Source organism: Pituophis catenifer, unplaced genomic scaffold, assembly GCF_029215685.1.
Source record: "Pituophis catenifer annectens isolate HBS135680 unplaced genomic scaffold, rPitCat1.0.hap2 SCAF_6, whole genome shotgun sequence".
Classification (NCBI taxonomy): domain Eukaryota; kingdom Metazoa; phylum Chordata; class Lepidosauria; order Squamata; family Colubridae; genus Pituophis; species Pituophis catenifer.
Window position 1 is genome coordinate 21,868,483 of NW_027256886.1, and position 10,644 is coordinate 21,879,126.

Consider the following 10,644-nt stretch of genomic DNA (forward strand, 5'->3'; position numbering starts at 1 on the left):
AATTCTGCCCTCATCAGTGATGCATAATAAAACCTAAGAATCTCATTAGGATTGGAAGCAAGGCAACCATCCAGAGGGACCAGCTGCAGCAAACAGTTCAAAACTTGCTAAGCTTTTAAATGGCAACTGATAACAGCTAGCAAATTTTGAAATTAAACCTCAACAGAAAGAATATGCTTTTTCAACATGATGCTGGGATGACTCCAAAGCATATTGTAATTCTTTTAGCAGGGCTTTAAAATAAGCACATGTGGAACTAAAATTGATATTTGCACTCAAAAATATGGAGTCAAGCTGCAAGTCTCATTTCAAAATACCGAGCACAGCATCTTTATCCCCATTGTTCAGATATTGGCAGGAGGATCCGTAAGAGTGAGGAATAAGTACTGACAGAGATGGAGCGCATGGAGTTCTTCAGCCTTGCTGCCTGCCAGCATGTTGCTTCCAAAACATTCTCCATGGATGGATGTTGCTGTAAGCCTCAACAGAAAGATTTTCTATTCCTGCGGTAAGCTGTTCTTAATTTCATGCGAGATTTGGACTTTCAGTGCACTATTACTGTGAAATGTGGTTATCCATCTAAAAATCATTATGAAATGCTAACTCCAAAAAGAGTTACCATGATGGTTTCTTTCCATTCTTCCTATGTTTGATTGTTCAGCAAAACAAAGGGGGGGGGGAATACAGTATTGGAAGAGTTTTAGCAAACAATATTACATTGGCCATGTTTCGTATGCATTACATTGTATAAATTATCAAGAAATATATATATATGCAACTGTAAATTTCTTTAACAATTAACACCAAGAAAAAAGGAAGTAACAATAACTGGTATCCAATATTCCAAAAATTAGATAATATCTAAGAAATACAATTCTTAAAATCCAAGCAATATATTCATCCTGAAACTTTTCATTTTGGCTTCATTACTTTTCGCAATAATTTAAGATTAATCATAAATCAGCTTTAAGATTAATGTTAATAATCTGGCAATAGCTTAAGAACCTAATTAACATCATTCTCTGCTTATAAAAAAATCTTTAAGGCTTTAGAATGAATACACTGGCAGGGATCCAGAACTGATCTATTCTATGCAGTCAACAAGATAGTTAACTACAGATCCAAGTTATTCTAAAAGAATGTGAGACCAAAGAAATGTGCACATTAAGAATCTTCATTTATGAGCAAGGGTTCCACCTCCAAGGCCACTGAAGCAAGTCTCTTGTTTTGTGGTCTGTATATAATAAATTGTGCAGTTATCTGGATGTACAGTTAAGAGAAATATTATTGAGGTCAAACAAAAACTACTTGAAAATGAACATGGCATAATTTAAGAGAAATCAAACAATTTATTTATTTATTTATTTATTTATTTATTTATTTATTTATTTATTTATTTATTTATTTGTTTGTTTGTTTGTTTGTTTGTTTGTTTGTTTGTTGGTTGGTTGGTTTTCCGGAAACTCAGGGCGGCTTACAATGCGTTCATACTTTTGTATATACCTGCTTAGTAGGGCTTTTGCCCCCTCCCCCCAAAACAGTGTTCTTTTTTATACAAAGTCAGCTTATTGCCCCCACAAACCGGCTCCTCATTTTACCTACCTCGAAAGGATGGAAGGCTGAGTCAACCTTGAGCCTCGTGAGATTTGAACTTGCAATAATTGCAGGCAGCTGGTGTTACTTAACAGTGCTTTAGTCTGCTGTGCCACCAAGGCTCTTACCATTTTACTCTTAACAAATTACTCTTACCATTTATTTATTGGTGAAATCAGTTTGTTACAAAACACTGTAGAAATAATATGAACATGACCCTTAATATTTTAAAAAAGAAATTTAGAAAAACAAATTCACATATAAATTGCTTATCCCTTCTGTGGAGCTGGACAAGAAAATGTTCCTTGCTTCCAGAGCTATAGATAACTGTATGAAGATAAGAGAGAAACAGACAGACATACACATACACATACACATGGGAGAGGGGCGAACGTTTCATTTCTGCTTTGAAATAAAAATATTGTGAAACATACATCATTGGGAAATATACAGGTAGTCCTTGACTTACAATCACAATTGAGCCCAAAATTTCTGTTGCTAAGTGAGACTGTGAGTTCTGCCCCATTTTATGACCTTTCTTGACACAGCTATTAAGGAGATGTGAATCACCAAAGTCAAATAAACATTTACTATAAGATTTTTTTTAGGTCGTTAAATTAGAGAGACAATGAAAATATATGAATATGGAAATGAATTGAATTCACCCAGGTTTTATAATTTAATAAGGATTTAGGCTTATTTCCCCAGAATTGTTATTTTTGATTTTATTGTTACAGTATAGGATACAAACAATTATTTTAACTCAAAGATTAGCAGATTCAACCTAAATATAAAATCAAGTTATCATCTTAATTAAAATCTCTACATACCTTGTTTTCCCCTAAAATAAGACATCTCCTGATAATAAGCCCAATTGGGCTTTTGAACGCATGTGCTAAAATAAATCCCCTTGAAAATAAGCCCTCCCCAAAAATATTTAACTACATGCGCAGCCGGTCCCCGCCATTTCCTCTGATTAGGGTTAGGGAGACAGAGCTGGAAATCATGTAAGATGGCAAGAGGAGCCCCGTCTTGCTCCACGCACCCCAAAATAATAAGACGTCCCCAAAAATAAGCCCAAGCACTTATTTTGGGATTGAAAAAATATAAAACAAGGTCTTATTTTTGGGAAAACACGGTACATGTTCTTACATATTCTGTTCTGTAACAACAATAAAACTTATGCCAACTGATCAGAAATCTGATGAAGAAAACCATCAGTCCTCCTCATCAATTACTATTACATATAAAACCCTGAAAATATTTCAGATAAGTAACTATTACTTTATCATTTGACAACAAAGTCCTATTAATTTAATTCAGAATTATCAATTTTCATTAGAAAAGGATACAAAAATATCTAGTAATAATACTCCAAAGCTCCCAATAAACCAAGGAAGATGATGCCAGAAATAAAGACTTATAAGATATTGTGTTGCAGGCATCTTTAAGAGAAGACTCAGGCCATATGTGCCATTGCCTATCATGGCTAATGCAAACAAAATATAAGATGTCCCATCTGTCGATCTTCTTTGGAACTAAAGGATAATATAGCAAAGCAGTGTTATAAGTAATTCATTATGTATCTGAAATAACTGTTTTGTGATCATTGTAAGCTTTTGAATTCATGTTGTCCTCAGTTCCACAAAGATAAGAACACATCAAATATGATGAAATTGGACAGAGATGAAGTTGGAGTCCAGTGTATCCTCCCTTAAATCATCCAAAATTAAAAAAGAAACCACCAATTGGAATTATCTTTATTTATTATTCAATATATAGCATCGATAAATTAGTGTTCATTAAAAGTATGGAAAACTGGGATAGTATTGAAAAGATGAGTGAGAAACTTAAATCTTGAATAAAAGCACTCAACATTACAATGTGGTTTTTTTTTTTTTGGGAAAGACTCCATTTATAAAAAAATATTTAAGATTAATCTCAAATGCAGATCTAGAATCTTAAAATCTTTAATTTCAGGAATTTTTTAATGGCTCAACACAAATAATGAGTTGTATTAAAACTATCACGGATTTTTGGATACTGAAGAAATTACTTTAATTATTCCAGTCCTGTTTCTTCTTAATCAGTGAAATCTAACCTTGTTCTCGATAAACTGAATCTAAATGCAATAGAAGTCCGCTGTTAAAGCTGTAAGCATTTAGAAAATTCAGCTTATTTTACACATAATTCAACCAATATTTCCATGCTAATTGCTTTGTTTACTGATCACTTTCACAACTTTTAAGAGTATCATATTTCAATTGCAAATAGATGAAGTCATAATTTTGGATATGTATTTTCTAGCAGATAATATGTGTGACATAGTCTGTAGTATTGGTGTCAAACCCAAGGCCCACGGGCCACATGCGGCCCGCAGGTTGCTTAAATCTGGCCCACAGGGCTGGCCTGGAAATAGCAATGGACCGGCCCACGGTGCCTCTGCCAGCCAAAATGGGGCATGGGGGGATGCATGCCCCTCCACCCCTTTTCAGCCTGGACACCTCCTGCAGCACTCTGCTGGCCAAAAAGGGGTGCGGGGGCGCTTGTGCCCCCACACCCTGTTTTGGCTGGCAAAGTGCTGCAGGAGGCATCCGTCCCCTCTCCCCACCCCCTGGCTGGCCCCTTGGAGAACTATAATGCTGATCCAGCCCTCAAAGAAATCCAGTTTGACAACCCTAGTCTATAGGGGTGATTTTAGAAGTGAGATTGTAATTGATCATTCACTTTATCTATGAATGTTATAAGTAGGCACATTATCTTCAGAACCAATAAACTTACATTTTTATAGAGCTGAGGAATTCTAGATCCCAAGTAAAACACACACGATAAATAGCCACAAACAAAGCCTGATATTTCAACCATGCCATGAGACTTCTGAGGAGTTAAAAATAGAAAACTATTAACATTTGCAGAAGGAAATTCAAAAATAACTTGTTAATAGTATGCTATGTACTAAAACAGTGAACATGGAAATCCTTGTCTAAATTGAAAACAGAGTATTCCAAACATTGGGGATAGTAGATATTTTCTATATAATTTGAGTTTGTTACTCTTTAGAATCTTTAGAAATATCTTTAGAATCTTTAGAAATATCTTATAGTTTATAAATATTAAGATAAGGACGCCCTCAAGTAGAATTCATCTTCTGAGTAATATATTGATATATCTGCATGGTTTTCTTTGCAAAATATAAAAAAGGTTTGCTGCTATCTTCTTCCACATCTATATCCCATCTGAGTATTAACTAGCTCCATTTCTGTGTAGGGTTTTGTTTCTGCTTTCATTTTGGGAAATCAGTTGTCATCTTGCCTAATGTATCTACATGGAAATTTGACAGTAATTTAAAACAAGGATTTACCTCATTGGATCCCAAAATAGTATTCTGGACTTTATTTCTCATCAACAGCTGAGTAGGTAAGATTAAACATAGTAGTAAGCATATCATGACCCATGCTATACAAGAATACTTCATATTCATTCCGCCTTTGAAAGACAAATGAAAAATAGGGCAAACAAAGTATTTGATTGCTTTAAAAAAACTCTTTGCAATATAAATGGTACTATTCTAATACACATGAGTAGCAGGGTGTTTTTATATTGACTAAACTGTTTTATCATCAATGATCTTGCAGGATAAATTTTGCAATAGCCCTATGTAGTACCAATAATGTTTATTTGGTCAATGTCTAGTAAGATTTTAAAATATACAACACAAAAGTAAAATTGAATGGATGAAATAAAATACCAACATAACAAGAGGTTGAAAAGATATAAGATAAGCTACTATAATTATATGTTAATTAACTGTGCAGATGTAAATTTAAAACACTGCAATATATGAAATAAAAACACATCATCTAAAAGTGATAAATAAAATAAAAGTGGTTATCCCAGGGACCAGTTTTGCTTTATTTCCATTGCGGAACTCAAAATTTGGCTACTGACCAAGTAATCAATGATTTTGAATCTTCCAGATGATTCAGATACAAATTATCTGGCCTTCCTTGGAATTTAAATATTAGGGGAAGAATATAAGAAGGCCTCAACTCCCTACAGAATTTATAGTGTGATAATACATGAAAAATAGGTTTGAATTCCTTGTAATCAAATGACAGGTATGCTTGGTTAATGGGGTTTTGAAGTATCTGCCTAGCACCAATGCGGATGGTAAAATATTTCTGGTTTGGAAAAATGCTATCCTCAACCCAGGAAAAGTTAAGATTTTGTAAGTATTTTGCTTCTTCCCAAGCCTCTTTGTTGTACCAATTTCTGTCATATTGGGGCAACCTATTAACTTTAGCTTCTTCATACCCTATATCCTTTACTTGGTCATATCCTAAAGAAATCAGGAATATTCTGGAAAACCTGCACAATTCCAACCTCTGCTTGGCAACCTATTTCCAGGATGAAGGAAAATTAATCATTAAAAGTAAATGGATCAGCCCAGCTGGGAAGAATTGGATTTTCAGGAATTAATTCACCCACTTCCTTCATGCCCTTAACCTAGATTATGGGCATTCCTATCTTAAGCCTTAACTAGGTGTTTGCTGTTCCATTGAGGGCAGCAAGGATTGATTTCAAGAATTTTGTTTGCACTGATTTCAGTGCATCCTTCTTTACCTAAATTCCCACTTGTGCACTGTAAACGTTTTAGGCCCTTGAACTGGCCTCAAAAAGATTGAATGCTGCATAATGAATTGGTCTCTCCTTACCTACAAAAGGCACTTTCTAGTAATTGAAGATCTAAGTGGTTAGCTACGTTGCTTAATTCTGGTGCTCATTCCAGGTGCCTTTAGAATGGAAAACAACTGCAAAGTATTTACCCTACTTTTCGGAGTATAAAACGCACCTTTTTTCCCCCTAAAAGGGAGTGAAAATTTAGGTGCATCTTATACACCAAATGTAGCCCCGCCCACCCACTGGCCCCTACCTTTGGCCTCTGCCTCGCAGCAGTTACCTCCTTGCAAGCAAACAGCAAGAAAAAACAGCTTTCAGCTGTTTTTTTGCCGTCGGCCAAACAATGTCGACTGGCGACGCCCAGGGGGAGAGCCTTCTGTGGGGGCACCAGCCCTCTGGAACGAGCTGCCCCTAGATGTGCGTATGATCCCCAACCTGCGCACCTTTCGCCGTGCCCTGAAGACCCTCTTGTTTCAACAAGCCGGGCTGGCCTAACATGAATATGAATTTTAATGGGTGTATGTAAGTTTTTTTAATTTGTGGGCCAAATTTTTGTATATTTGATTTTAATGGTTTTTAAATTTTTGTAAATTTTATGTGTTTTAATATGGCTGTACACCGCCCTGAGTCCTCCGGGAGAAGGGCGGTATAGAAATCTAATTAAAGTAAAATAAAGTAAGCTTCAGCACAGCCTAATTACCACAAGTTGATTGGATCAGCCTCCCGACTCTCAGCTGATTTGCTCTCAGCTGTTTTGCGCAGGCCTCTGCTGCTTGCTGCAAAGAGGTAAATTGCTGGAGCAGATTTTTTTTCTGTGTGCTAATCAAGCTATGCTGAAAACAAAACTGAAAGTAAAGCAGGCTGTTTGCTGTTTGCTGCAACAAGGCAAAATTGCTCAGAGGCAGAGGCAGATTTCTTTTTCTTCTTTTCCTCACCAAAAAAGGTAGGTGCGTCTTATACTCCGAAAAATATAGTAAATGAAATATGCGCTACAACGTCCATGATAGTTGAATAGCTCTAGCAAAGACCAGAATTTTAGATCTCTCAGAATTTACAACTAATTGATTTTGTCTGCAGTACCATAATATTGCTATCATTGTTCTTTTCAATCCTACATGGGTTTTACGAAATTACGGCAGTTTCCTCAGCATGGAGGACTATAGGGATTTTGCACCTGGTAGCTTAGAAGTCCAGGTTATGAAAAAGGTCTACCACTGAATTGATGTATATGTTCAAAAAAGAGGGGATAAAAATATATCCCTAATACACACCTTTCAGAACAATCAATGTGTCACAGAGGGACCTTTGGGGATTACACCTCACTCTTATATCCTTATGGGATATAAGAGTACCTGCCCTTATGCCATTGAAACGAAGTAAGATCACAAATAATGTTAAATGTATTGCACTAATACCGTGATGGGGAACCTATGGCACCTGTGGGCATGGGAGCATTGCCCTAGCTCAGCTCCAGTGTGCATGCGCGTGCCGGCCGGCTGATTTTCGGGCCTTCCGGGCCCACTGGAAGTCAGGAAATGGGCCATTTCCAGCCTCTGGATGGCCTCCGGGGGTGGGGGAGGCAGTTTTTGCTCTCCCCAGGCTCCAAGAAAGCCTCTGGAGCCTGGGGAGGGCGAAAAACGGACCTACCGGGCCCACCAGTAATCTTTTTGCCATTGCATAACAAAAGCGAGGGGAGTGCGGGGGGCGGGTCGCACGTCATGTGGGGGTGGGACAGGGGGGCATTGAACTATGGGTGTGGGCATGCGTGACCCCCCCATGCTCCCCATGCTTTTGGCACACGACAGTAAAAAGGTGAGCCATTACTGCCCTAATGGAATGTGATGTATTTTATACTTCCTTTTTGTTGGCTAGTACATATAGCTGTTACTGTGAACAATGTGAACAAATTCATTCTGTAACTTGCCAACTACAGCAAAATATCCTTCAGCAACCAGGTTAGTGATGCGTTATTCAAGCTTTTAGCTTCATCTTTTTTTCCTGCTGATGTTTCACGTACACCATTCTAAAATTACAGAATTCTAAATGCAACAATCTTAATCTTACCCTGTAACTCCATCGTGCCATTTAAATTTGCATAGTTTGGGCAGTTTTAAATGCCACATATAAATATTGAAGACATTACCCTCTACTACAAAGATCTCAATTGAAAATACTTACATTTTGTTATCTTCTGATTTTTTAACTTATAGTAGAAAAACTGAGATATCACAATTATGTCCATGTTAATATAAAAAATTGCCGTTACAGTCTGGAAAAGAGTAAAAAAAATCAAGCCTAATTTCATATATCAATTTATAGAACATATAATAATATAGATGCCAAAAGTTTTGCTCACTCACTCACTCACTCAGTCTTGTTATTTTCTTTTAGAGAAGATTCAATAAAAAGAACATTCCAAAGTGCATATTTATAAATATTAGCCACTGTCTAGTGTATAAAACTAAAACTCTAGTGAAATTTACCTGTATTGGAAGTTGATTTGTCAAATAGCAGCCAATAAAATTGGTGAGGTCTCCTGCAAGCCAGCACAGCAGAAAACCCAAGGAAAGTGCTTGCTCCACTTTTCCATTCTGGTAAGCTACATAGAGTTGACTGGGGAGGGAAAAAAACAATGGAACTGTCCAGCAACTCAAGAGTTCATAAAATGCATCTCAGTCAACTTGGATAAAAGCAAAGATAAAGGAAGTATACAGAAGAAAAGGAACAAGTTCTCTGAAATAGAACTGAATAGAACCATATAATATTGACTGTAATTATTTTTAGAATACAAGAAAAACCTTCTCTCACAGTTTATTAATTAATCTGTGAAGACAATTAGTAGTACAGGAAAGTCCTTGACTTATGACTCATTTAAGAACCGTTCAAACTTACGGCACTGAAAAGAAGTGACTTATGATTGGCCTTCCCACTTATGACCATCCCAGTGTCACCTAATCAAAATCTGAGCACTTGACAGCTGGCTCAACAACTGCAGTGATTTGCTTTAACAACTGTGCCAAAAAGATTGTAGAATCAGGTTCTATTCATTTAACAATTGTATTGTTTAGCGACAGAAGTTCCAATTTCAACTGTAGTCATATGTCGAGGACTACCCGTATCCATATTGTACAAGCAAGGAATGAATTTGTTCCTCTTGGCATCTGTTCCATTTCATGGCAAAGTCCACTTGTTTTGCACTGCACTCACTTCCTTCATATAGCAAAGGTATCAGCGTATTATGCTGTTTAGATCTGAGAGATAGTGACTGGCTCCAAGGTCGCCAGTTGGCTTCCATGACGAAGGAAGGACTAGAACTTGGGTCTTCCAATTTCTAGTCCATTCCCTTAACCACTACATCATAATGGCTTTCTATGAACAAAGAATGGAGGTTAAGGGATTATTCACTAGGATTTCATGACTGAGAAAACATTGACTTATTGATTATTCTGGCTCAGCCCATTGTGGATGTTTTTCGCTCAAAACACACATAAGCCTAACATGGAACTGAGTCCAGAAAGAGCCCCAGGGAATACAGAGTAATGCATCCCACATATGCCAAGAATGGTTATTTCTTGTTTTTTTTTCAAAGAAACAGTTGTGTATCCATTTTTCCTCCAAGATAAAGCAGAAGGAAACATCGCACCCACTACTCTTGTAGGAAGGCGCTTCCGATGACATACATTGGTGTTTTCAAGACACCGCCACAATAGAATATAACCAACTAATTTATCAACCATCACAGAATACTTTAAACAGAAGAAACATGCTGCTCTGGCTTATCTATTTATAATATGTAGAAAGGAACAGAAATCCATCAAAGAATAAACCAAACTGGCAATTTCTGAGTAAAGCCTCAGGCAAGATTGCTCATGTATGAAGCTGAAAAATACTTAAAGGTTTAAACTCACGGCAGTGCAGCAAACAGAAAGCAGGCAATGGAGATCAGTCCCAGCAGAATGCTCCAGTATTCCCATGCATTCCTGACACATTCTTCAAGAAGATGCCAAATCCAGGGTGTTCCATTCAGACACAGTTTCTTAGCTTCTACTGGAGAAATATTGAAAGCAGGAGGATGAAGCTGAAGAGCCATCTATTCAGGTTCAGGGATATTACTTCAAATTTGGCTCCGCTTTGAACCCCATACAAATCCTTTTATCAATTTTGAATACGTTCTTTCCCTTGTCCAAGCTCTCACACAGAGATGGATAATTTGCTTCCAACCTCACAGATGGGTCTGCAATTCAAACAAAATAACACACCCAGCATGAATACATCAATTTAAATAGACAGATCCAAATTATTCTGTTTGGACACATATGAAAGGCAAACTCAAAGCAAGGGAGAATTTGTAGACATTAACTGACAGTGCTT

At 37.0% G+C, this 10,644-nt stretch overlaps 1 protein-coding gene across 1 annotated transcript; it reads right to left on the bottom strand.

Moving 5' to 3' along the window:
* Positions 1-1,068: 1,068 nt before the first annotated feature.
* Positions 1,069-10,363, bottom strand: LOC139318527 (lysosomal amino acid transporter 1 homolog). Its single transcript, XM_070946000.1, has 7 exons — positions 10,182-10,363; positions 8,757-8,886; positions 8,452-8,542; positions 4,955-5,079; positions 4,375-4,470; positions 2,946-3,131; positions 1,069-1,260 (listed from the first exon to the last, which is right to left on the bottom strand). The coding sequence occupies exons 1-7, from the start codon at positions 10,361-10,363 to the stop codon at positions 1,165-1,167; spliced, it is 906 nt and encodes a 301-aa protein (XP_070802101.1). The 3' UTR covers positions 1,069-1,164.
* Between the last annotated feature and the right edge of the window lie 281 nt (positions 10,364-10,644).

Coding starts and splice junctions, on each gene's coding strand:
- LOC139318527 (XM_070946000.1), bottom strand. CDS start 10,363: ATGGCTCTTCAGCTTCATCCTCCTGCTTTCAATATTTCTCCAGTAGAA. Junction 8,887..10,181: donor TTTCTGTTTGCTGCACTGCC/GTGAGTTTAAAC, acceptor TTCCCTCCCCAG/TCAACTCTATGTAGCTTACC. Junction 5,080..8,451: donor AAATCAGAAGATAACAAAAT/GTAAGTATTTTC, acceptor TGTCTTTCAAAG/GCGGAATGAATATGAAGTAT.